This window comes from Symphalangus syndactylus, chromosome 17, assembly GCF_028878055.3.
Source record: "Symphalangus syndactylus isolate Jambi chromosome 17, NHGRI_mSymSyn1-v2.1_pri, whole genome shotgun sequence".
NCBI lineage: Eukaryota > Metazoa > Chordata > Mammalia > Primates > Hylobatidae > Symphalangus > Symphalangus syndactylus.
In genome coordinates, this window is record NC_072439.2 from 22,083,634 (window position 1) to 22,110,845 (window position 27,212).

Below are 27,212 nucleotides of genomic sequence, written 5' to 3' on the forward strand. Positions count from 1 at the left end.
TCATTGATTTGACATCTTTCCTCCTTTTTATAGGCATGTTGAGCTATAAATTTTTCCCTGAGTAGTAAGCATCTCATGAACTTTAATAACGTGTTTTTATTTGTATTTATCTAAAATGTTTTCTAAATTCTCTTTTTATTTGTTCTTTAACCCTTTGGTTGTTTAAGATTCTGTTGATTTGGCACAAAACAGCAATATCATCTATCCTCACTCCTATTCAGTATAGAAATTCAACAGAATTTCAGGCCGGGCTCAGTGGCTCACGCCTGTAATCCCAGCACTTTGGGAGGCCGAGGTGTGCGGATCACAAGGTCAGGAGATCCAGACCACGGTGAAACCCCATCTCTACTGAAAATACAAAAAATTAGCTGGGCGCGGTGGCGGGTGCCTGTAGTCCCAGCTACTCGGAAGACTGAGGCAGGAGAATGGCATGAACCCGGGAAGCGGAGCTTGCAGTGAGCTGAGATCGTACCACTGCACTCCAGCCTGGGCGACAGAGTGAGACTCCGTCTCAAAGAAAAAAAAAAAAATTCAACAGAATTTCAGTTATCAGAACTTGCCAACATAAAGACAATGGGATTTAGTCCTACAAATTAAGGAAGAAACTGAATGAATAAAGTCATGAACTAACATATTATATACAGGATTTAATTTTGAAATTCTTCAATTTTGCATAGGAATTTCTTCAGCTATGGCAGTAGTCTTTTGATGGTGCTCCCATTTTTAACTGGATACATTTACAATTTGTGTTAGAATGGAATGCAACTGAGAAGGTTTATGTTTCTGTAACACCTAAATTTGGCTTAACATTCAAAGGTATCATAAATTGAGCCAACTTGTTTGGCTTTAGGAATAATTTTTAAATAAATGTACCCTTCCTAGACTAAGTGGCAAAAAAAAAAAAATAGAGATGTACTGTGAAGGCAAAATACATCAACTGCTAAAATATTTGCAATCTAATATTCCATATTCACAATACTCATGAGGATATTTTCCATTTCATTGGATATATTCTAAGACTTCTGATTACCTTAGTATATGCAGAGTATAAATCTCAATTTAAAAGGTATGGTGTTCAGAGAAGTGCCATTTGAAGGTAGCTATAATTTCAAGTTTCTTAACCATAAAGTCCAGCATTGAAGATTACATACAATTTTATCAAAATTTAAAAATAATAGACTGTGTCAAAAAAAATCCTTAAAAATATGGTGATACTGGCTAAGAAACTGATTAAAGCATTGGAATATATACCAAAAGTAATTATTCTGCTCTTTAATGTATAGTCAATATAGATAGCTTAAAATTTTTTCCTTACTACAAAAACATTATTTTGTTTTAATGCAAATATGTTATTGTTTACCCTTTAGGATATAACAGAAAATTATGACTCATAAAGGAAATTTTCAAACATTATATAATTTCAATTATCATAGTATTTGTACATTTTCAAATTTTTACTCCTTTGGACAATATATTATATAGTGAGCTGTTATTGATTTCTAATTTAATTCCATTTTTGTCAAAAACATGCTTTGTATGACTTGAGTCCATTTACTCATTTATTGAGACTTGTTTTATGGCCCAGAATATGGTATATGCTGGTAAGTGTCCCCTGTCCACCTAAGATGAATTTTACTGTCTTTGAGAGAGTGTTCCAGAAGTATAAATGAGATCAAGCAGGTTGATATGTTGTTTAGATAATCTCTATCCTGTTGCTTTTCTGCGTTAGTTCTATCAGTTACCAAGAGAGATATGTTGAAATATCTGATTATAATTGTGGATTTGTCTGTTACTTTATTGATCTAACAGGTTTTTACTCACATACTTAGAAGCTGTATTAAGAGCAGAATTTAGGTTTGTTCTTTCCACTGGATGAACTGTATCCTTCATCATTATTATGACGTAACTTTCTTTATCCCTGATATAGTCTTTTTGGTGAAGTCATTTTGTTTTTAATATAGCCACTCCAGCTTTCTTTTGACTAGTGTTAGGATAGTATATATTTTTCCATCCTTTTACTCTTAACCTATTAGTGCTTTAATATTTTAAGTATTACCTGTAGGTAGCATGTATTTGGGTCTGACTTTTAAAAAAAAATCCAACCTGACAACCTTCTTAAGTTAAGGTGTTAGACCAGTTACACTTAATGTGATCATTGATACAATTAAGTTTGTTATCTTGCTATTTGTTTTCTGTCACAGTTGGGAATGAAAAGACATTTTGCTCTTCATTATTCCATGTTTTCGCTTTATGTAGCATAGGAAACTACAAAAATCATTTTGAAAGTTCAGTGTTGCTAGATTACAATAGTGAAATCAAGCTTTTCCTACGAAAAACAAACCCCCTTTGGCATTTGTTTAGACTGTTTTAAGGAAATGTGTTAATTATTCATCCTTCAAGATAAGGCAAGTAATTCTCTGTGTACTTTTATCTGTTTCCATGCCGTCCTGAAACACGTTTTTCTCTCCAGATAACAGGAAGATTGTCTTGAAGAATCAAGTACATTTGATTCTGAAATCTCTCATGTAAACCACACTTCCTCTTCTAGTATAAAACCAACCATTCCTTTTCTTTCTTTCTTTCTTTTTTTTTTTTTTTTTGAGACGGAGTCTCCCCAACCATTTCTTTAGTTCAGGCTTTTCAAATTTATCCTAAGTCCCTTCAAATAGCACAAAGGGGAAGTCTATGCTCGGATCTGAGACGAAGAAGTCAAAGCAGCTACATTTTGACGTAATTTTACTTTAAATTCTTCTTTAAAAGTTCTGCTCATTTGCATTCATCTGCATGGAGAGAAAAGGTAATTTACACTGACGCACCGAAAACAGCAACGCTCCTCTCAGATGGGGATCCTCGCCCGTAGCCGCAACCTCTGCACCCCACGGTCTGGAACTCCCACAAATCCATTAGGCTGGGTCCCTTAGGAGCCCCCAATGTATGCTGGGATCAACCTGAACAGACTATAGACCAAGGCTTCTGAGGTTCTTTCTGCTCAGGACTGTATTTCCCAGAGGCCACCGCACCGGAATTAACGGTTCCACTTCCTGTCTCCCGAGGTTGACGACGTAGCTGGGTAAGGTCTTCACGTCCTAGGAAGAAATCAGTGGCTGCAGGAGGTCTTCGTGGACTGAGACTCGAACCTGACCCACCCGGCAGTGCGGGTGGGCGAGAGCGAGGCGCTCAGAGGAGGAACCCGGGGCGCAGACGGAATCTGCCAGATCCCTAGGCGCGCGTGTGCGCGGGCATCAGAGAATGGGGATTGTGCGATCTTGAGTGACGGAGGGGACTGTGTGAGTGTGTGCGTGAGGCCCTGTGCACAGGACCGGGACGGCGTGTGGACGCAGTGCGTTTTGCTGGGGCTGTGTGAATGTCACTATGCCGGTGGTACTAGGCTCCTGCTGCTTCCTCCGTCTTTCCCCTTCAAAGCTGCGGAGGCTGCAGCAGAGGAATGAAAATGGCCACAGTAGGGAGGTCAGTTATTGAACCGAGAATGAAGCTTTGCACAAGAAGGCGCAGATCTGGACTCGGGGTGGGAATATGAGAGCTGGAAGTGCCTCTTGAGGGTCCCCCAGGAGGGCAGCTACATGTTGAGAACCCAGCGTCCCTCAGAGATCTGTCCCCAGGAACCAGCTTCGAACTCAGACCGATTCCTCCTCCTTTTATTTCCTTCTCATTGCGTACGAAGTGAGGGAAGTTGTGGCCATGGAGGGTGCTTTCAAACTTAGTCTGCGCTCCAAGAAAAGCCTGGAGTCTCACGCTTGCTGTATCCTTCTCCAGTCGTATTATTATCCAAAAGGACCAGGAGGAGGATGAGAGCGTTATTGTTGCACTTAAGTCAAGGGTGAGTTTGTGCTTTGTATTTAAGACACGCGTTTTTGATTTTAGAATATAGAGGTTCCTGTAAATTTTTAGTGCATTTCAGGAGAATTTGCAAATTGATTCTTGCCCCCTCCCATTGTGCGGCCTCCCAGTGAGCCGTTCCCCTCCCCGCCTGCTCCCCACCTTGCCATTTAATATTCACAGAACCATTTGGCAAATCGTTCACACCTTCCTGTACGCTCTCTTCTTCTAAGCTGGTATAAAAATAGTCCTCCAGAGGTTTATATTGAAGCTTTATTTTAGACTCTGCTTTGAAAAGAAGATTAGTTTGTGGAATCAGACGCCAGGTATCTGACTGTCTTTACAGGCCTCCTTTTCCGAGTAGGGAAGAATGGAGATGGTTGGGTGATTGCCATTCGTCTGTGAGGCTTTCAGGAATCGGAAAGTGATTGCACAGAAATTGGTATCAATCAGAGTCAGGATTTTTCGGGAGAGTCCATGAGATGATAATTGTAATATTTGCCAGATCTCTGTGAGGTTTGGCAGTTCGGGTTGCGTTTTGGGCTATTTGTGTGTGTGAACTGCGAGAGGCAGTACGCTGTTGTGGTTAATAATAGGGGAGTGGATCCAGAGTATCTGGGTTGGAATGTTTGTTCTGTCCGTTTCTGATCTTCTCAGGCTTTAATGAACATTAGAATGAATTAATACTCTAAAACCTCTAAAACCTAGAGCAGTGCTAGGCATATAATAATAAATGTTTAATGTTTTAACTTTTGTTTTTATGTGGTCATCTTAGGTCATTTCCCTGGACTTTCTGTAAGACAGGAGCATTGGGAATATGTGATTCATTGTGATTGCTGCTTGCATAGTAAGAAAATGAGTGAGTTGCTCAAATGATCTAGGGCAGAAATTCTTTTTAAATTGACAGATAAAATTGTATGTATTTATCGTGTGCAACATGATGTTTTATAGTATATGTACATTGTGGAATGACTGAATCTAGCTAATTAACAATGCATTACCTCACATAGTTATCATTTTTGTGGTGAGAACACTTAATATCCACTCTCTTAGCATTTTTCAAGACTACAGAATAGTTATTAATTGTAGATACGCTGTTGTGTAATAGATTTCTTGAGCTTATTTCTCTTATCTTCCTGAAATGTTATATCCTTTGACCAACATTTCCCCAGCCAACACCACCTTCCCTCCCTCACCCACATTACCCCCGACCTGTAAACACCATTCTCTTCTCTAATTCTATGATATCAAGTTTTTTCTTTTTTTGAGAGAGAGTGTCTCGCTCTGTTGCCCAGGCTGGAGTGCAGTGGTGCGATCTTGGTTCACTGCAACCTCTGCCTCCTGGGTTCAAGTGATTCTCCTGCCCCAGCCTTCCGAGTAGCTGGGACTACAGGTGCGTGCCACCACACCTGGCTTATTTTTGTATTTTTAGTAGAGACAGGGTTTCGCCATGTTGGCCAGGGTGGTCTCGAACTCCAGACCTTAGATGATCCACCTGCCTCGGCCTTCGCCTCCACTTTCAAAAGTGCTGGGATTACAAGTGTGAGCCACTGCACCTGGCCTATATAAACATTTTTTAGATTCCACTGATGAGTGAGATCATCTGTCTTTCTGTGCCTGGCTTATTTAATATGAATTTCTCCAAGTTCATCCATGTTGTTGCGAATGACAGCATTTCCCTTTTTTATGGCTAGTTTTCCATTGTGTACATATACCTGCATATATACTGCATTTTCTTTATCCATTCATTGATAGACACTTAGATTGATTACATGTCTTGGCTATTGTGAATAGTGCTGCAATAAACATGGGTGTGTAGATGTCTCTTTGATATACGGATTTCATTTCCTTTGGATAAATACCCAGTAGTGGATTGCTGGATCATATGGTAGTTCTATTTCTAATTTTTTGAAGAACCTCCATACTGTTTTCCGTAATGTCTGTGTCACTACATTCTCACCAACAGTGTGCAATGGTTCACATTTCTCTACATTCTCACCAACATTTGTTAACTTATGTCTTTTCAATAGCCACCCCAACACATATGAGGTGATACCTTATTGTAGGTTTAATTTTCATTTCCCTGATGATTAGTGATGTTGAGTATTTTTTCATATACTCTAGCCATTTATATGTTGTCTTTTGAGATGTGTTTGTCAGGTCCTTTGCCCATTTTTTAATTGGGCTGTTTCCTTGCTGTTGAGTTGAGTTCCTCACACATTTTGGATATTAACCCCTTATCAGATACATGATTGCAAATATTGTCTCTCATTCTGTAGGTGGTCTCTTCACTTTGCTGTGCAGAAGCTTTTTTAGCTTGATGTAATTTCATTTGTCTATGTTGGCTTTTGTTGCCTGTGCTTTTGAAGTCATTTCCAAAAAAAAAAATTATTGCCCAGATCAATGTCATGAAGCTTTCCCCATATGTTTTTTTCTATTTGCTTCATAGTTCGGGATCTTGCATTTAAATCTTTAATCCACTTAGAGTTGATTTTTGTATAATGGTTTGAGAAAAGGGTCTAATTTCATCCTTCTGTGTATGGCTCCCCAGTTTTCACAACAGTATGTATTGAAGAGACTGTCTTTTCTTTATTGCATGTTCTTGGCACCTGTCTCGAAAATCAGTTGGTTGTAAACATACGGATTTATTCTGGGGCTCTCTATTCTGTTCCATTTGTCTAGGTGTCTGTTTTTATGTCAGTACCATGCTGTTTTGGTTACTATAGCTTTGTAGTATATATTGAAGTCAGGTAGTTTGATGCCTCCAACTTTGTTCTTTTTGCTCCAGACTGCTTTGGCTATTTGGGGTCTTTTGTGGTTCTATACAAATTTTAGGATTTTTTTTTTCTATTTTTGTCAAGAATGTAGGACTGAAATTCTTAACCTGAGTTCCTGTAACTCCACTTATGGTCTTGGGGACCACAAAGCTCTTGAAATAATATATTGAAGTACTATGGAAATTTATCAATGTGGGTTTTAGAGGGAGAAATAGTATATCATTTCATAAGACTGTCAAAACTGTATGTGACCCATGAGGTTTGGATCCATTGATTCTCAGCGGGGGTGATGTTTAAAAACTTTTGGTTGTCACACTGTGGGGGTGGGTGCTACTTAGATCTAGTGGATAGAGGTCAGGGATGCTGCTGAACATTGTACTGTGCACAGGATAACCCTCCCTATAGCCCCCAACAAAGGATTATACAGCACAATATGTCAGTAGTGCCTAGAGTGAAAAACTTTAGAATCAAAAGATTGTGATACCTGGAATGACCCTGTAAATGATCTTATATAAATCAAGTGCCCTGTAATATGGAAATCACTAAGCAAATTATGTTAGACTCAAGTGATAGAATATTATGCAGCTAATAAAATGATGTCTATAAAGAATTATGAAAAGAAAAATATTTGATATACCATTAAGCAGTATTCATGCTATGAACAATGATACTCAAGAAAATGTTACATGTATATGAATCCCATATACTAAGATAGGGTGTTTGTAAGGCATTCTGTAGGAATTGTATCCAAAATGATATTTTAATGAGTTATTTGGTGAAGAAGGGAACCAAGCATGGTGATGTATATTCCACAGATTTTCTCATGTAGTTTCCAGATGCCACTTATCTGCATTGTGTTCATTCAGAGAAGAGTCTTGATAATGAAAATGTCTAATTATATTGGTAAGATACAGCTAAAGGATGTTAGAACTAGCTGATGTTATTTGTTATAGTCACATTAATCTTTTTTGTTGATCCTCATGACAGGCACAGTTTTTTGTTTTTTTATGATTAAAAGTACTCATTCTCTGATAACTCTGTTTTATTTTTATTTTTGAATTCGGATGTAGAAATATGACCATCATTAATGCATACAAGAAATTGGTTGGAGACTTGTAGACAATTTTTTTTAGAAATTGTACTAACATACATAGAAAAGCACAGACATCTTAGTGTTGGGCAAGAATTGGGAAATAACAGAAACAAACTTATTACATAAAAACAAGAGCTCAGTAGAATTTCCTTTTTTTGTCCCCAAGTTGAAAGGAAGATGTCTAAATAAAAGATGTCTTTCATCTAATTTAGAGAACAGTTTCCTCACAGGAAAAAAAAATGTGTATGTACATTTAAATATGTACATATATAGATACATACACATGTGTATATGTATGTATCTATATATGTGTGTGTGTGTGAATATAATTATATATTCTAAGTTAATGCCTGGGCATAGTCACAATTATGACATACTCTTTAGCAAAAAGAAGAAAATTGGGGCTACAATACAGAGATAAGCACTGTTAGCATGCATATACCTGTCTAAATTTTTGTGTTGATGTCTATTAGTCTTTTGCTTAATATTTCTATATATATATATTTTACAAATGTAATCATATTGCTTATCCTGCTTTGTAACCTGATTTTTCTGTTAATCGTATGTCTGGAACATTTAATGATTCTTCGTATTCTATTACATGGCTATTCTGAACTGTACTTAACCAGCTGGCTTTTGGTGAACTCAGAATGCTGAACACTGCCCGTGCAATTCTGTCTATATCCTTTCCAGTTCTCATGCCTTGCCCCACTGCACCCAATCCTGAGTTCACAAAGAGGCTCTAGATTGGATGATGCAAGCCCTTTTCAGCTCTGAGGATTGCTTACAGCAGGATCAGAGGCCCAGTCCTAGGCCAAGATAGGTATCCCAAGAGTGGAGGACTGGCTGGAAGCCCTCCTGCTGGAGTGTCTTTTGAGCAACTTCAAGGCAGAAATGCCTGCGCTCGGCATTCATGCTTCCGCTGCAGGTTCCTGGGATGTAGGCAAGAGCTTTGTTTCATCCACACTCCACCTGTTCACTGCCAGTTTATTTGTGAGAGAGTGTGCGTAGGGAAAAAGGGAGTGATGGGAGGGGGTGGAAGTGTGCGTGTGAGCAGTAGTTGAGAAATAGGAATGGAGGATAAAATAGTTATTTGGTCTAGTGCTTTTGGACACAGCTTGACTTACGGCCTTTTTTGTTGTTGTTTTCCAGGGGAGAAGCCCGAGGAAGATTGACCAATTTTGTAATTCTAGAAACATGGTCCATGTAAGTTGGTGTTTCTGTCTTCTTGAAATATGGTGACTTTCAGGTTAGGTTAGGTGACTGTTACTATTAAACCTGAACCTTCTTACCTAAGGATCCACGATTTTTTTTTTTTTTTTTTTTTTTTGAGAGGGAGTCTTGCTCTGTCACCCAGGCTAGAATGCAGTGGCGCGATCTTGGCCCACTGCAACTTCCACCTCTCGGGTTCAAGCAATTCTCCTGTCTCAGCCTCCCAAGTAGCTGGGACTACAGGCACCCACCAGCACGCCTGGCTAATTTTTTGTATTTTTGGTAGGACGGGTTTCACCGTGTTAGCCAGGATGGTCTCAATCTCCTGACCTCATGATCCCCCAGCCTTGGCCTCCCAAAGTGCTGGGATTAAGGCGTGAGCCACTGTGCCTGGCCAGGATCCACGATCTTACACCCCATTTTGTCCCATTACAGTGAAGGTTGGTGACCAAAAAATAAAGGTCAGTGCTCTTCCTATTTGTACCTCTGTTTTCCCACTGGCTTTGATGTTTTCTTTGAGCAGGTTATTCAGTCTGGGCTTAACTCAGTCCTTGGTCAGAAAGAATGTTGGAACAGTGGAGGAGTCGGTCCCCACAGGGAAACATGGTCTTGTGGGTTTGATAAGTTACAGATGATTGTCGCATTTGACCACACTTGGGAACACCTTGAAACTTCTCCACAGACTGGAGCTTTCTAGGTAGCTAAGGTAGAATTCCATAGTGAGTGGCCTCAGTCTGCAAGCGTGACAAGGTGTTCAGCTTTATGAGGCTCATAGGAAAGTGATCAGTGAGGACAGTGGGCAGTAACAGAAGATTATTCAGGGCATGAGTGGTAGGTGATTATAGATTCTCTGAATTTGGGAAAACCTTAGAGACTCTGACCATCTTAAATGTATAAATAGAAAAATATGACTAAATCTAATATGTCAGTTATTTTGAATTTTACACAGCTTCTAAAAATCATTTGTCGTGACAAGAAAAAATACTTCTGCTGTCATCTGATACCACAATGAGCTTGAGGATTAAGGGCATTCCTCAATTGTATGCTACCACCTTTTTTTTTTTTTTTTTTTTGAGATAGGGTCTCACTCTGTAGCCCAGGCTGGAGTGCAGTAGTGCCATCACACTTCGCTGCAGCATTGAACTCCCAGGCTGAAACGATACTCCCACCTCAGCTTCCCAAGTAGCTGGGACTACAGGCACATGCCACCACAACAGTTATTTCTTTCTTTCTTTTTTTTTTTTTGTAGGGAGTGCATCTCGTTATGTTGCTCAGGCTGTTTGCAAACAACTGGGCTCAAGCGGTCCTTCCATCTTGGTCTCCCAAAGTGCTGGTATAACAGGCATGAGCCACCACACCAGGCCAGCAGCAGGATTCTTGAATAATGTGTAGGCACTCTGCGATTTTCCATATTGCTCCTTTATTACAGTTTAATCCTTCACTTCCTCTCCTTTCGTCTTGAAACAACTTTCTTCAATTTCACCATAATACATGTGTTTGTGGTTTCAGGGATCAGTGACATTCAGGGATGTGGCCATTGACTTCTCTCAGGAGGAGTGGGAGTGCCTGCAGCCTGATCAGAGGACCTTGTACAGGGATGTGATGTTGGAGAACTACAGCCACCTGATCTCACTGGGTAAGGTCATTGGTCCCAGTTATTTTTGTATCTGTTCTCTGGAATATCAGCTTTCTTCATCATGAATTTCAGGGCTGTCTTTTAAGAGGTAGTTGGATTCCTTCTTCTTATTCCCAAAGGAATGGATTGAGATTTGTTGGGTTGAAAACAGGCACCTCCCTGGAGCCTCTGCAATCTTGCCTACTCCACAGTGGCCTCCTTCGTTATGCTGGTCGTCTCTGTAATCCCCTCTCTCTCTTCATGACCATGGGGCTGAATTTGAAATCTTGTATATTCGTTGAATGATATTGTTCAAGAACCAGGTTTCATATTATGTTTGATCTCAGAATTACTGTAGATTCTTTGTTTGTTTTTGTTTTTCTGGCCCACCTGTAAGGAGAAGAGTGTGTTGAGTTTTTCTATCAAAAAAGCCTCTATGATTGCTTGAACCTGGGAGGTCAAGGCTGCAGAGAGCCGTGGTCATGCCACTGTACTTCAGCCTGGGCAACAGAACAAGACACTGTCTCAAAAAAACAAAACAAAACAGAGCCTCAAGGATTTACATATACTGATTGGGTTGACAGAATTTATTTAGCACTAAGTCAATGTATTCCATTTCCTTCAACAAACATTCCGTTACTTGTTTTGTAATTGAAAGTTTCAGGCCATGAAGTGTATGCTTTTCTGTTGGGTGAAAATTCTTAAAATGAGCTGTAAATGTCTAAGGATGCAAAATAAATGATGACAATAAACATAATAATTGTTAACTTTGTGCTACTACATATCAGTGAAAGTTAGAAGTATTTTATATATATTACCTTATTTAATATTAGTGTCAATCTTATAAAACAGGCATTATTATATTTCTGTTTTAGAGTTGGGAAAACTGAAGGACAGAGAGTTCAAGTGACTTGCTTAATATCAAAGTACTAGTGGGTGGCAGAGACAGGATTTCAACCAGGTAATCTGGCTTGAAGTTTCCTGCTGCTAACCAGTAAATTATACCTCCTCTTGAGGGATAAGTTTCTATTATGAGTTTAAATGAAAGTCTTTTTTTTTAAACATAGTTGATCCCTTACTCAATCCTCTCTTATCTGGAGTCTCTTCTCAATATGGTTTTGGCTCGTGATTTATTATAAATTTAACTAGGTCTCAGGGTTTTAAAAAAAATTTTATATTAAAAAAATTCTACATGTGTTATTTCTTTTAAGCAGGAAGTTCCATTTCTAAGCCAGATGTGATTACGTTACTAGAGCAAGAGAAAGAGCCCTGGATTGTTGTAAGTAAAGAAACAAGCAGACGGTATCCAGGTAAGTGAGAGTAAAGCAGGCGGGGGGAAGCCATCATTGTCCCGGACAGCCATGTGCTCAGAGAGGAGTCACACCCCTGAGATGTGGTTTGGAAAACTTTCTTCAATGACCCAAGGTCCCCCATTGGACAAAAATGCCCAAGACCTGGGAAGGAAATAAGATCACTCTAGGAGCTATCCCCAAGGAACTTCATCATTTACTAATCACCTAATTTCTGTTATTTTCTTCCTTTTTTAATGAAGTGAGTTTCCTCTTTCTTTCCCAGCGTAAACTTTAAACGTCTTAAAAATTATTTTTTAAGAGACAGCATCTTGCTATGTTGCCCCGGCTGATCTTGAACTCTTGGCCTCAAGTCGTCTTCCTGCCTCAACCTCCTAAGTAGCTAAAATTATAGGCATGAGCCAATGCTTCTGGCCCCCAGTGTAAACTCTCCTGGCCCCCAGTGTAAACTCTCCTGGCCCCCAGTGTAAACTTTTAACACGTATTTTGGATCCAGCTACTTTCCAACTCTGCTTTTGCATTTAGATTTCTACATGTGTTTTCACTAAGAAATGTATTCACGTTCAGTAAATATGTATTGAGTGCACATTCCTAGAAGGCCTGTGCTTGGCTCTGTCAATACTGTAATGTACAGGTAATGAACAAGACTGAGAAAGTCACTGCTGTCATGGACTTTACCAGCAGTTGGTGAGACATGCCTCAAACAAGTAAGCAAATGAATAGATAAGGAATACCAGATAATCATGTTATAGAGACAAGGAAATAGGAGTGATGGGGTGAGAATGGCAGCACTTGGGTGCTTAGGGTACCTGTCTGGAAGTGGGCATGCTTGCGTAGAGATGTGAAGTAAGGGTTCAAGTCGTGTGTCCGGGTGAGAGTAATCTAGTCAGACTGAGCAGGAAACACAAAGGTGGAGTAAGTAATGGAACGGCGGGAAGAGAGATCAGAGTTAGGTTGGAGTCGTATCATACAGGGTTTTGACTGTCATTGTGAGGAATGTGGGAAGTTCTTCAAGAGTTATTTATTCATTTTTAATTGATACCCAATATTTGTACATATTTATGGAATACATGTTATGTTTTTTTCCATGCATAGAATGTGTAATGAGCAAGTGTCAGGGTATTTGAGGTATCCATCAGATCCACCAGAGGAGTGTTTATCATTTCTTTCTGATAGGAACATTTCAAGTCTTCTAGCTATTTTGAAATATACAATACATTGTTGTTAATTAGAGTCACTCTACTCTGCTTATGAACATTAGAAGTCATTCCTCATATTTAACTGTATGTTTGTAACATTAACCAACTCCTCTTCCTCCCCCACCCCTCACCCACACACCCTTCCTAACCTCTGGTTTCTATCATTCTATTCTCTACTTCTGTGAGATCTTTTTTTAGCCTCCAGATATGAATGAGAACATATGATATTTGTCTTTCTTTTTTTTGAGTTGGAGTCTCATTTTTGTCGCCTAGGCTGGAGTGCAGTGGTGCAATCTTGGCTCACTGCAACCTCTGCCTCCTGGGTTCAAACAATTCTCCTGCCTCAGCCTCTCGAGTAACTGGGATTACAGTTGCCTGCCACCACGCCTGGCTAATTTTTGTATTTTTAATAGAGATGGGGTTTCACCACGCTGGCCAGGCTGGTCTCAAATTCCTGACCTCAGGTGATTCACCCACCTCGGCCTCCCAAAGTGCTGGGATTACAGGCGTGAGCCACTGCGCCCAGTCTGATATTTGTCTTTCTGACCTCTGATTCCCTCCATGTTGCTGCAAATGACATGATTTCATTTTTTAAATGCCTGAATAGTATTCCATTGTGTATATATCACATTTTCTTTATCTGTTTGTCTGTTGGGGGACACTTAGGTTGATTCCATACCTTTGGTATTTTCAATAATGCTACAATAATCATACAAGTGCAGGTATCATTTTGATATACTGATTTCTCTTCCTTTGGATTAATACCCAGTAGTGGGATTGTTGGATCATATGGTAGTTCTATTTTCAGGTTTTTGAGAAATCTGCATGCTGTTTTCCATAGTGATTATACTAATTTGTATCCCACCAACAGTATATAAGAGTTCCTTTATTCAGCCAGGTGCAGTGGCTCATGCTTGTAATCCCAGCATTTTGGGAGGCTGAGGCAGGCGGATCATGAGGTCAGGAGATCGAGACCACGGTGAAACCCCGTCTCTACTAAAAATACAAAAAATTAGCTGGGCGTGGTGGCAGGTGCCTGTAGTCCCAGCTACTCGGAGAGGCTGAGGCAGGAGAATGGTGTGAACCCGGGAGGCGGAGCTTGCAGTGAGCCGAGATTGCGCCACTGCACTCCAGCCTGGGCACAGAGCGAGACTCCATCTCAAGAAAAAAAAAAAAAAAAAAGAGTTCCTTTTTTCCCTTATCCTCTCAGGTATGTTTAAACTCAATGTTTCTTTGTTAATTTTCTCTCTAGATGATCTAATTCTGAGAGTGGCACATTGACGTCCCCAATGATTATTGTACTGCAGTATCTCTCTCCCTTTTGCTCTAATAATATTTGCCTTATATATCTGGGTGTTCTGGTGTTGGTATTGTATGTTTAGAATTGTTATATCCTCTTGCTGAATGGATCCCTTTATCATTATATGATGACCTTCTTTGTCTCTTTTTGCTGTTTTTTACTTAAAATCTGTTTTTTTCTGAATAAATGTAGCTATTTCTACTCACTTTTGGTTTCCATTTGTATGGAATATCTTTTCCTGTTCTTTTAGTTTCAATCCATATGTGTCTTTACCAGTGAGAAGACTTTCTTGTAGGCAGCTTATAATTGGATCATGTTTTTTCATCCATTCAGCTCGTCTGTATCTTTTAAATGAAGTTTAATCCATTGACATTCAATGTGATTACTGATATGTGAGGGCTGATTCTTATCATTTTATTAATTGATTTCTAGTTGTTTTGTATATATTTTGTTCCTTTCTCTTTTATTTTTTATCATTGTAGTTTGGTTGTTTTCTTTAGGGCTAACATTTGAGTCCTTTGTCCTTATTTGTATGTTTGCTGTGTCAGTAGGTTTTATACTTTTGTGTGTTTTCACAATGGTAGATATTTTCCTTTCACTTCTAGGTGTAGGACTCTTGAACATATCTTGTAGGGTTGGTCCAGTGGTGATGAATTCCATCACCTTTTGCTGTCTGGGAAAGACTATTTCTTTTTCATTTTTGTAGAATACTTTGCTGAGGATAGTGTCCTTGACTGGTGATTTTTTTCTTTCAACACTGAATGTATAATCTCATTCTCTCTCATTTCTCTCTGTTGAGAAATCTGCTGTTAGGCTGATGAGAGTTTCCTTGTAAGTGACTAGATGCTTTTCTCTTGCTGTTTTTAGTATTCTCTTTTGTCTTTGACTTTTATATTTTGACCATAATATGCCATGGAGAATACCTTTTTGTATTTTATCTATTTGGGTATCTCTGAGCTTCCTGTATCAAGATGTCTGCATCTCTTACTAGAGTTGGAAAGTTTCCTGCTATTATTTCATTAAATAGATTTTCTATCCTTTATGTTTTCTCTTTGTCTCTAGGACCTCGAAAATTCAAATATTTTGTTGTTTTATGATGTCCCATATGTCACGGAGGCTTTATTCATTCATTCAGATGTTCTCAGGAAAACATTTATCCTAAGGCTTAAAAGATGAGTTGGGGGGGTGGAGCCAAGATGGCCAAATAGGAACAGCTCCGGTCTACAGCTCCCAGCATGAGCGACGCAGAAGACGGGTGATTTCTGCACTTCCATCTGAGGTACTGGGTTCATCTCACTAGGGAGTGCCAGACAGTGGGTGCAGGACAGTGGGTGCAGTGCACCATGTGTGAGCCGAAGCAGGGCGAGGCATTGCCTCACTTGGGAAGTGCAAGGCGTCAGGGAGTTCCCTTTCCTAGTCAAAGAAAGGGGTGACAGATGGCACCTGGAAAATCGGGTCACTCCCACCCTAATATTGTGCTTTTCCAATGGGCTTAAAAAACGGCACACCAGGAGATTATATCCCACACCTGGCTTGGAGGGTCCTATGCCCACGGAGTCTTGCTGATTGCTAGCACAACAGTCTGAGATCAAACTGCAAGGTGGCAGTGAGGCTGGGGGAGGGGCGCCTGCCATTGCCCGGGTTTGATTAGGTAAACAAAGCAACCAGGAAGCTCGAACTGGGTGGAGCCCACCACAGCTCAAGGAGGCCTGCCTGCCTCTGTAGGCTCCACCTCTGGGGGCAGGGCACAGACAAACAAAAAGACAGCAGTAACCTCTGCAGACTTAAATGTCCCTGTCTGACAGCTTTGAAGAGAGTAGTGGTTCTTCCAGCATGCAGCTGGAGATCTGAGAACAGGCAGACTGCCTCCTCAAGTGGGTCCCTGACCCCTGAGCAGCCTAACTGGGAGGCACCCCCCAGTAGGGGCAGACGGACACCTCACATGGCCAGGTACTCCTCTGAGACAAAACTTCCAGAGGAACGATCAAGCAGCAGCATTTGCGGGTCACCGGTATCCACTGTTCTACAGCCACTGCTGTTCTGCAGCCACCGCTGCTGATACCCAGGCAAACAGCGTCTGGAGTGGACTTCTAGCAAACTCCAACAGACCTGCAGCTGAGGGTTCTGTCTGTTAGAAGGAAAACTAACAAACAGAAAGGACATCCACACCAAAAACCCATCTGTATGTCACCAACATCAAAGACCAAAAGTAGATAAAACCACAAAGATGGGGAAAAAACAGAGCAAAAAAACTGGAAACTCTAAAAAGCAGAGCACCTCTCCTCCTCCAAAGGAACACAGCTCCTCACCAGCAATGGAACAAAGCTGGATGGAGAATGACTTTGACAAGCTGAGAGAAGTCTTCAGACGATCAAACTACTCTGAGCTACAGGAGGAAATTCAAACCAATGGCAAAAAAGTTAAAAGCTTTGAAAAAAAATTAGACGAATGGCTAACGAGAATAACCAATGCAGAGAAGTCCTTAAAGGAGCTGATGGAGCTGAAGGCCAAGGCTCAAGAACTACATGAAGAATGCAGAGGCCTCAGGAGCCAATGCGATCAACTGGAAGAAAGGGTATCAGTGATGGAAGACGAAATGAATGAACTGAAGTGAGAAGGGAAGTTTAAAGAAAAAAGAATAAAAAGAAATGAACAAAGCCTCCAAGAAATATGGGACTATGTGAAAAGACCAAATCTATGTCTGATTGGTGTACCTGAAAGTGACGGGGAGAATGGAACCAAGTTGGAAAACACTCTGCAGGATATTATCCAGGAGAACTTCCCCAATCCAGCAAGGCAGGCCAACATTCAGATTCAGGAAATACAGAGAATGCCACAAAGATACTCCTCGAGAAGAGCAACTCCAAGACACATAATTGTCAGATTCACCAAAGTTGAAATGTAGGAAAAAATGTTAAGGGCAGCCAGAGAGAAAGGTCGGGTTACCCACAAAGGGAAGCCCATCAGACTAACAGCTGATCTCTCGGCAGAAACTCTACAAGCCAAAAGAGAGTGGGGGCCGATATTCAACATTCTTAAAGAAAAGAATTTTCAACCCAGAATTTCATATCCAGCCAAACTAAGCTTCATAAGTGAAGAAGAAATAAAATACTTTACAGACAAGCAAATGCTGAGAGATTTTGTCACCACCAGGCCTGCCCTAAAAGAGCTCCTGAAGGAAGCACTAAACATGGAAAGGAACAACCGGTACCAGCCACTGCAAAAACATGCCAAAATGTAAAGACCATCAAGGCTAGGAAGAAACTGCATCAACTAATGAGCAAAATAACCAGCTAACATCATAATGACAGGACCAAATTCACACATAACAATATTAACTTTAAATGTAAATGGGCTGAATGCTCCAATTAAAAGACACAGACTGGCAAATTGGATAAAGAGTCAAGACCCGAGGCCAGGCGTGGTGGCACACGCCTGTAATCCCAGCACTTTGGGAGGCCGAGGTGGGTGGATCACAAGGTCAGGAGATTGAGACCATCCTGGCTAACACCGTGAAACCCTGTCTCTACTAAAAACACAAAAAAATTAGCCGAGCGAGGTGGCGGGCCCCTGTAGTCCCAGCTACTCAGGAGGCTGAGGCATGAGAATGGTGTGAACCCAGGAGGCAGAGCTTGCAGTGAGCCGAGACTGCACCACTGCACTCCAGCCTGGGTGACAGGCAACACTCCGTCTCAAAAAAAAGAAAAATAAAAAAAGAGTCAAGACCCATCAGTGTGCTGTATTCAGGAAACCCATCTCATGTGCAGAGACACACATAGGCTGAAAATAAAGGGATGGGGGAAGATCTACCAAGCAAATGGAAAACAAAAAGGCAGGGGTTGCAATCCTAGTCTCTGATAAAACAGACTTTAAACCAACAAACATCAAAAGAGACAAAGAAGGCCATTACATAATGGTAAAGGGATCAATTCAACAAGAAGAGCTAACTATCCTAAATATATATGCACCCAATACAGGAGCATCCAGATTCATAAAGCAAGTCCTTAGTGACCTACAAAGAGACTTAGACTCCCACACAATAATAATTCGAGACTTTAACACCCCACTGTCAACATTAGACAGATCAACGAGACAGAAAGTTAACAAGGATACCCAGGAATTGAACTCAGCTCTGCACCAAGTGGACCTAATAGACATATACAGAACTCTCCACCCTAAATCAACAGAATATACATTTTTTTCAGCACCACACCACACCTATTCCAAAATTGACCACATAGTTGGAAGTAAAGCACTCCTCAGCAAATGTAAAAGAACAGAAATTATAACAAACTGTCTCTCAGACCACAGTGCAATCAAACTAGAACTCAGGATTAAGAAACTCACTCAGAACCACTCAACTACATGGAAACTGAACAACCTGCTCCTGAGTGACTACTGGGTACATAACGAAATGAAAGCAGAAATAAAGATGTTCTTTGAAACCAACAAGAACAAAGACACAACATACCAGAATCTCTGGGACACATTCAAAGCTGTGTGTAGAGGGAAATTTATAGCACTAAATGCCCACAAGAGAAAGCAGGAAAGATCCAGAATTGACACCCTAACATCACAATTAAAAGAACTAGAAAAGCAAGAGCAAACACATTCAAAAGCTGGCAGAAGGCAAGAAATAACTAAAATCAGAGCAGAACTGAAGGAAATAGAGACACAAAAAACCCTTCAAAAAATTAATGAATCCAAGAGCTGGTTTTTTGAAAAGATCAACAAAGTTGATAGACCGCTAGCAAGACTAATAAGAAAAGAGAGAAGAATCAAATAGATGCAATAAAAAATGATAAAGGGGATATCACCACCAATCCCACAGAAATACAAACTACCATCAGAGAATACTACAAACACCTCTACGCAAATAAACTAGAAAATCTAGAAGAAATGGATAAATTCCTCAACACATACACCCTCGCAAGACTAAACCAGGAAGAAGTTGAATCCCTGAATAGACCAATAACAGGCTCTGAAATTGCGGCAATAATCAATAGCTTACCAACCAAAAAAAGTCCAGGACCAGATGGATTCACAGCCGAATTCTACCAGAGGTACAAGGAGGAGCTGGTACCATTCCTTCTGAAACTATTCCAATCAATAGAAAAAGAGGGAATCCTCCGTAACTCATTTTATGCGGCCAGCATCATCCTGATACCAAAGCCTGGCAGAGACACAACCAAAAAAGAGAATTTTAGACCAATATCCTTGATGAACATTGATGCAAAAATCCTCAATAAAATACTGGCAAACTGAATCCAGCAGCATATCAAAAAGCTTATCCACCATGATCAAGTGGGCTTCATCCCTGGGATGCAAGGCTGGTTCAACATACACAAATCAATAAATGTAATCCAGCATATAAACAGAACCAAAGACAAAAACTGCATGATTATCTCAATAGATACAGAAAAGGCCTTTGACAAAATTCAACAACGCTTCATGCTAAAAACTCTCAATAAATTAGGTATTGATGGGACGTATCTCAAAATAATAAGAGCTATCTATGATAAACCCACAGCCAATATCATACTGAATGGGCAAAAACTGGAAGCATTCACTTTGAAAACTGGCACAAGACAGGGATGCCCTCTCTCACCACTCCTATTCAACATAGTGTTGGAAGTTCTGGCCAGGACAATCAGGCAGGAGAAGGAAATAAAGGGTGTTCAATTAGGAAAAGAAGAAGTCAAATTGTCCCTGTTTGCAGATGACATGATTGTATATCTAGAAAACCCCATCGTCTCAGCCCAAAATCTCCTTAAGCTGATAAGCAACTTCAGCAAAGTCTCAGGATACAAAATCAATGTGCAAAAATCACAAGCATTCTTATACACCAATAACAGACAAACAGAGAGCCAAATCATGAGTGAACTCCCATTCACAATTGCTTCAAAGAGAATAAAATACCTAGGAATCCAACTTACAAAGGATGTGAAGGACCTCTTCAAGGAGAACTACAAACCACTGCTCAATGAAATAAAAGAGGATATAAACAAATGGAAGAATATTCCATGCTCATGGGTAGGAAGAATCAATATCGTGAAAATGGCCATACTGCCCAAGGTAATTTATAGATTCAATGCCATCCCCATCAAGTTACCAATGACTTTCTTCACAGAATTGGAAAAAACGACTTTAAAGTTCATATGGAACCAAATAAGAGCCCGCATCGCCAAGTCAATCCTAAGCCAAAAGAACAAAGCCGGAGGCATCACACTACCTGACTTCAAACTATACTACAAGGCTACAGTAACCAAAACAGCATGGTAGTGGTACCAAAACAGAGATATAGATCAATGGAACAGAACAAAGCCCTCAGAAATAATGCTGCATATCTACAACCATCTGATCTTTGACAAACCTGACAAAAACAAGCAATGGGGAAAGGATTTCCTATTTAATAAATGGTGCTGGGAAAACTGGCTAGCCATATGTAGAAAGCTGAAACTGGGTCCCTTCCTTACACCTTATACAAAAATTAATTCAAGATGGATTAAAGACTTACATGTTAGACCTAAAACCATAAAAACCCTAGAAGAAAACCTAGGCAATACCATTCAGGACATAGGCATGGGCAAGGACTTCATGTCTAAAACACCAAAAGCAATGGCAACAAAAGCCAAAATTGACAAATGGGATCTAATTAAACTAAAGAGCTTCTGCACAGCAAAAGAAACTACCATCAGAGTGAGAACAGGCAACCTACAAAATGGGAGAAAATTTTCGCAATCTACTCATCGGACAAAGGGCTAATATCCAGAATCTACAATGAACTCAAACAAATTTAGAAGAAAAAATCAAAGAACCCCATCAAAAAGTGGGCAAAGGATATGAACAGACACTTCTCAAAAGAAGACATTTATGCAGCCAAAAAACACATGAAAAAATGCTCATCATCACTGGCCATCAGAGAAATGCAAATCAAAACCACAGTGAGATACCATCTCACACCAGTTAGAATGGCCATCATTAAAAAGTCAGGAAATAACAGGTGCTGGAGAGGATGTGGAGAAATAGGGACACTTTTACACTGTTGGTGGGACTGTAAACTAGTTCAACCATTGTGGAAGTCAGTGTGGCGATTCCTCAGGGATCTAGAACTAGAAATACCATTTGACCCAGCCATCCCATTACTGGGTATATACCCAAAGGATTATAAATCATGCTGCTATAAAGACACGTGCACACGTATGTTTATTGCGGCACTATTCACAATAGCAAAGACTTAGAACCAACTCAAATGTCCAACACCGCTAGACTGGATTAAGAAAATGTGGCACATATACACCACGGAATACTATGCAGCCATAAAAAATGATGAGTTCATGTCCTTTGTAGGGACATGGATGAAACTGGAAACCATCATTCTCAGCAAACTATTGCAAGGACAAAAAACCAAACAGCGCATGTTCTCACTCATAGGTGGGAATTGAACAATGAGAACAGATGGACACAGGAAGGGGAACATCACACTGCGGGGACTGTTGTGAGGTGGGGGGAGCAGGGAGGGATAGCATTAGGAGATATACCTAATGCTAAATGATGAGGTAATGGGTGCAGCACACCAACATGGCACATGTATACATATGTAACAAACCTGCACATTGTGCACATGTACCCTAAAACTTAAAGTATAATAATAATAAAATTAAAAAATTTATATATATACAGAAAAAAAAATGATGAGTTGGATGTTTGTTACAAAGAGCAAGGCCAGAGGATTCTTGGAAGATGAAGCAGTCTAAGCAAGCAAGAAGATAAGAGAAAGGTTATATCATGTTCTGGTTGCTAAAAGGAGGGAGTGGTTAGAGATCAGCCACAAAGGAGGACAGTGCCCTGATAGGAAGTTTTGTTCTCTGTGTTAAAGTTTTTGGATTTTGTGTTAAGACTAAAGATAAACCATTCAAAACCAGTTTTAAGTATGATCTGTAAACTTTTATCTGAATCAGAATCATCTGGTAGAGATATTAAAAATACAGCTTTGGCTGGGTGTGATGGCTCCTACTGGTGATCCCAGCATGTTTGGAGATCAAGGCAGGAGGATTGCTTGATGCCAGGAGTTCAAGACCAGCTTGGGTAACATGGTGAGACACCATCTCTACAAAGTAAAAATAAAAATAAAGTAAAAATTAGCTAGACTTTGGACTGCAGGAAGACTAAAGAAAAAAAAAATTGTCCAGACATGGTGGCATGTGCCTGTAGGTGTAGCCACTTGGGAGGCTTAGGCAGGAGGATTGCTTGAGCCTGGGAGCTTGAGGCTGCAGTGAGCTGTGATCATGCCATTGCACTATAGCCTATGCAACAGAGAGAGACCCTGTCTCTTAAAAAAAAAATACAGGCTGGGCGCAATGGCTCACACCTGTAATCCCAGCACTTTGGGAGGCCAGGGTGGGTGGATCACCTGATGTTAGGCGTTCCAGACCAGCCTGGCCAACATTGTGAAACCCTGTCTCTACTAAAAATACCAAAATTAGCCAGGCGTGGTGGCAGATGCTTGTAATCCCAGCTACTCTGGAGGCTGAGGCTGAGGCAAGAGAATCACTTGAACCCAGGAGGTAGAGGCTGCAGTGAGCTGAGATTGTGCCATTGCACTGCAGCCTGGGCGACAAGAGTGAAACTCAGTCTAAAAAAAAAAAAAAGCTTTTTTCGCTAAAAATTCTGATTCTGTACATCTGAGTTGCTTGAATATCAATATATTTAATCTTACCAAATGGTTTTGATTCACACCTAAATTTGACAAAGTTAACCTGTTCCCTTACGCACACCACCATCTTACATAAACTTTCTTCATTATTGGCACCCTTTTCCTTTTTCAGATCCCTTCCCTGAAAATATTATATTTTATACTTTGGCCATTTGTTTAATGAATTTTGTATTCATGTGTGTTATAGGAAAATAAAATATGTTTGCTTTCTTCATTTATTTCAGATTTGGAGTCAAAATATGGACCTGAGAAAATATCTCCACAAAATGATATTTTTGAAATAAATTTACCCAAACATGTTATAAAGCAAATAAGTAAAACTCTTGGCCTCGAGGCCTTTTATTTTAGAAATGACTCAGAATATAGAAGTAGATTTGAGGGACTACAGGGATATCAAGAAGGATATATCAACCAGAAGATCGTCAGCTATGAAGAAATGCCTGCTTATACTCGTGCTTCTCTTATTCATAATACACATCAACCACATGAATGTAAGGAATGTGGGAAATACTTTAGTCGTGGTTCAAATCTTATTCAGCATCTGAGTATTCATACTGGAGAGAAACCCTATAAATGCAAAGAATGTGGGAAAGCCTTTCACCTTCACATACAACTTACTCGACATCAGAAATTTCATACTGGTGAGAAAACTTTTGAATGTAAGGAATGTGGAAAAGCCTTTAATCTTCCCACCCAGCTTAATCGCCATAAGAACATTCACACAGGTGAGAAACTGTTTGAATGTAAGGAATGTGGGAAGTCTTTTAATCGTAGCTCAAACCTTACTCAGCATCAAAGTATTCATGCTGGTGTAAAACCATATCAATGTAAGGAGTGTGGGAAAGCCTTTAATCGTGGTTCAAATCTTATTCAACATCAAAAAATTCATTCCAATGAGAAACCCTTTGTATGTAGGGAATGTGAGATGGCCTTTCGATATCATTACCAACTCGTTGAACATTGCCGAATTCATACTGGCCAGAAACCCTTTGAATGTAAAGAATGCAGAAAGGCCTTTACTCTTCTGACAAAGCTTGTTCAACATCAGAAGATTCATATGGGTGAGAAGCCCTTTGAATGTAGGGAATGCGGGAAGGCCTTTAGTCTTCTCAATCAGCTTAATCGCCATAAGAACATTCACACAGGTGAAAAACCATTTGAATGTAAAGAATGTGGGAAGTCCTTTAATCGTAGTTCAAACCTTATTCAACACCAGAGTATTCATGCTGGTGTAAAACCATATAAATGTAAGGAGTGTGGGAAAGGCTTTAATCGTGGCGCAAATCTTATTCAGCATCAAAAAATTCATTCCAATGAGAAACCCTTTGTATGTAGGGAATGTGAGATGGCCTTTCGATATCATTACCAACTTATTCAACATTCCCAAATTCATACTGGTGAGAAACCCTTTGAATGTAAAGAATGTGGAAAGGCCTTTAGTCTTCTGACACAGCTTGCTCGACATAAGAACATTCATACTGGTGAGAAACCATTTGAATGTAAAGACTGTGGGAAGGCCTTCAATCGTGGCTCAAACCTTGTTCAACATCAGAGTATTCATACTGGTGAGAAGCCCTATGAATGTAAGGAGTGTGGGAAGGCTTTTAGACTTCACCTACAACTTTCTCAACATGAGAAAACTCATACAGGTGAGAAATCCTTTGAATGTAAGGAATGTGGGAAATTCTTTCGTCGTGGTTCAAATCTTAATCAACATCAAAGTATTCATACCGGAAAGAAACCCTTTGAATGTAAGGAATGTGGGAAAGCTTTTCGACTTCATATGCACCTTATTCGACATCAGAAATTTCATACTGGTGAGAAGCCCTTTGAATGTAAGGAATGTGGCAAGGCCTTCAGTCTTCACACCCAGCTTAATCGCCATAAGAACATTCACACAGGTGAGAAGCCATTTGAATGTAAAGAATGTGGGAAGTCTTTTAATCGTGTCTCGAACCTTGTTCAACATCAGAGTATTCATGCTGGTGTAAAACCATATGAATGTAAGGAGTGTGGGAAAGGCTTTAGTCGTGGTTCAAACCTTATTCAGCATCAGAAAATTCATTCCAGTGAGAAACCCTTTGTATGTAAGGAGTGTAGGAAGACCTTTAGATATCATTACCAGCTTACTGAACATTACCAAATTCATACTGGTGAGAAACCCTTTGAATGTAAAGAATGCGGAAAGGCCTTTAGTCTTCTGATACAGCTTGCTCAACATCAGATCATTCATACTGGTGAGAAGCCATTTAAATGTAAGGAGTGTGGGAAGGCCTTTAATTGTGGCTCAAACCTTGTTCAACCTCAGAGTATTCATACTGGTGAGAAACCCTATGAATGTAAGGAGTGTGGGAAGGCTTTTAGACTTCACCTACAACTTTCTCTGCATCAAAAACTTGTACAGGTGAGAAACCGTTTGGATATAAGAAATGTGGGACAGCCTTCAGACATCAGTAGCAACTTATTGAACATCAGAAAATTCATACTTGGGTGAAAACCTTTGAAGGTAAGGAACGTGGGAAGGCCTTTCAATATCATTACCAATTTCGTGGACATTATAGATTTCATATTTGTGAAAACCCTTATAAATGTCAAGGATGTGGGAAATGCTTTACCAGTGGTAGAAACCTTAGAGTACATCAGAGAATTCATACTGGTGAGAAACCATATCAATGTGAAGAATGTGGGAAAGCCTTCAGTCATAGTTCAAACCTGTTAAACATGTTAAAATTCATACTGATGAGAAGCCCTATGAATGTAAGGAATGTGAAAAGGCCTTTAGAAGTAATTATGAACTTATTGTACATCTGAGAATCCATACTGCTGAGAAACCCTGTGAGTGTAAAGAATGTGGAAAACTTTTGGATTTAGCTTAGTCTTTACTGCACATCAAAGAATTCATACTGGTATGAACCGTATGAATGTAAAGAATGTGGAAAGGCCTTTACTTATAGCTCGAGCCTTGTTCAACATGTTAAAATTCATACTGGTGAGCAACCCTGTGAATATAAAGGATGTGGGAAAACCTTTAGACTTAGTTCAGTCCTTTCTGCACATCACAAAATTCATACTGGCATGAAACCCTATGAATGTAAAGAATGTGAGCAAACCCTTACTGTGATTGATCTGCTTACTCAACATCAGAAAATTCATTATAGTTAGAAGTTTTATGAATATAAGGAGTGTAGACAAGCCTTCACTGTGTATGAAAAATTTACTCAACACCAGAGAATTCATATTGATGAGAAATCCTGTGAACATAAAAGAATGTGTGAAGAACTTTCATCGTGGCCTGGGATTTGCTCAACATCAGAGTATTCATACTGCTGAGAACTCCTTTGAGTGTAAGGAATGTGGGATGTTTTATAGCCACACTAAATGCCTTAGAGTTCAGAGAAGATAATTTTGGTGAGAAAGTTATTGATGTGAGGAATGCAGAGTAGCTGCCATGTTCCCAGTTTACTACCCATGAAATATTTCACTGGATACAGGCATACCTCGCTTAATTGTGCATTGCAGTTACTGCATTTTATACACATTGAAGGTTTGCAGCAACCTTGCAGTGAATAAGTCTATGAGCACCATTTTCCAAACAGCATGTGCACATTTCACGTCTTTGTGTCACACTTTGCTAGTTTTCATAATATTTCAAACTTTTTCATTGTTAAATCTGTTATGGTGATCTGTGACCAGTGTTTTTTGATGTTACTAGTGTAATTGTTTGGGGATACCACAAATCCTGCTCATAAAAGATGGTGAACCTAGTTGATAATTGTTGCAGGTTTTGAAAGAATAGTAAAATATACACCCATATCCCCCCCACCTTGATTCAAAATTGTTAACAATTTGCCACATTTATTTTTTGTATATTTGTTGTACCATTGAGAATAAGTTTTAGACCATTGAGAATAAGTTTTAGACATCATGACACTTTACCCCTTGTTACATCAGCATGTGTATTACCCAAACATAAAGACAATATCATATAACCATAGTACCATAATTACCCTTAAGGAAAATATTCATAATTCTGTAATATCATTCCATCTTCAGATTTCTTCATTGGCCTGCAAACCATCTTTTACAGCTATTCATTTTCTCTCTTTTTTTTTTTTTTTTTGAGATGGAGTCTCGCTCTGTTGCCCAGGCTGGA

General features: G+C 39.7%; 1 protein-coding gene and 1 long non-coding RNA gene across 16 annotated transcripts; one reads left to right on the forward strand and one right to left on the reverse strand.

The window, feature by feature from the left end:
• Positions 1-499: 499 nt before the first annotated feature.
• On the reverse strand, positions 500-3,137 carry LOC129466398 (uncharacterized). The gene is made up of 2 exons (XR_008652144.2): positions 3,021-3,137; positions 500-2,780 (listed from the first exon to the last, which is right to left on the reverse strand). It is a non-coding gene; the product is annotated as an uncharacterized lncRNA (long non-coding RNA).
• On the forward strand, positions 2,770-26,823 carry ZNF780B (zinc finger protein 780B). Of its 15 annotated transcripts, none has more exons than XM_055250583.2 (6): positions 2,770-3,070; positions 3,683-3,838; positions 8,860-8,913; positions 10,429-10,555; positions 11,746-11,844; positions 23,284-26,823. In XM_055250583.2, the coding sequence occupies exons 3-6, from the start codon at positions 8,905-8,907 to the stop codon at positions 25,551-25,553; spliced, it is 2,505 nt and encodes an 834-aa protein (XP_055106558.2). In that variant the 5' UTR covers positions 2,770-3,070; positions 3,683-3,838; positions 8,860-8,904; the 3' UTR covers positions 25,554-26,823. The 15 variants fall into 15 exon arrangements, with proteins under 15 accessions (XP_055106558.2, XP_055106561.2, XP_055106557.2 ...); XM_055250582.2 differs by having other exon boundaries at positions 3,064-3,158; XM_063621103.1 differs by lacking the exon at positions 2,770-3,070 and adding an exon at positions 3,073-3,287.
• Positions 26,824-27,212: the final 389 nt, after the last annotated feature.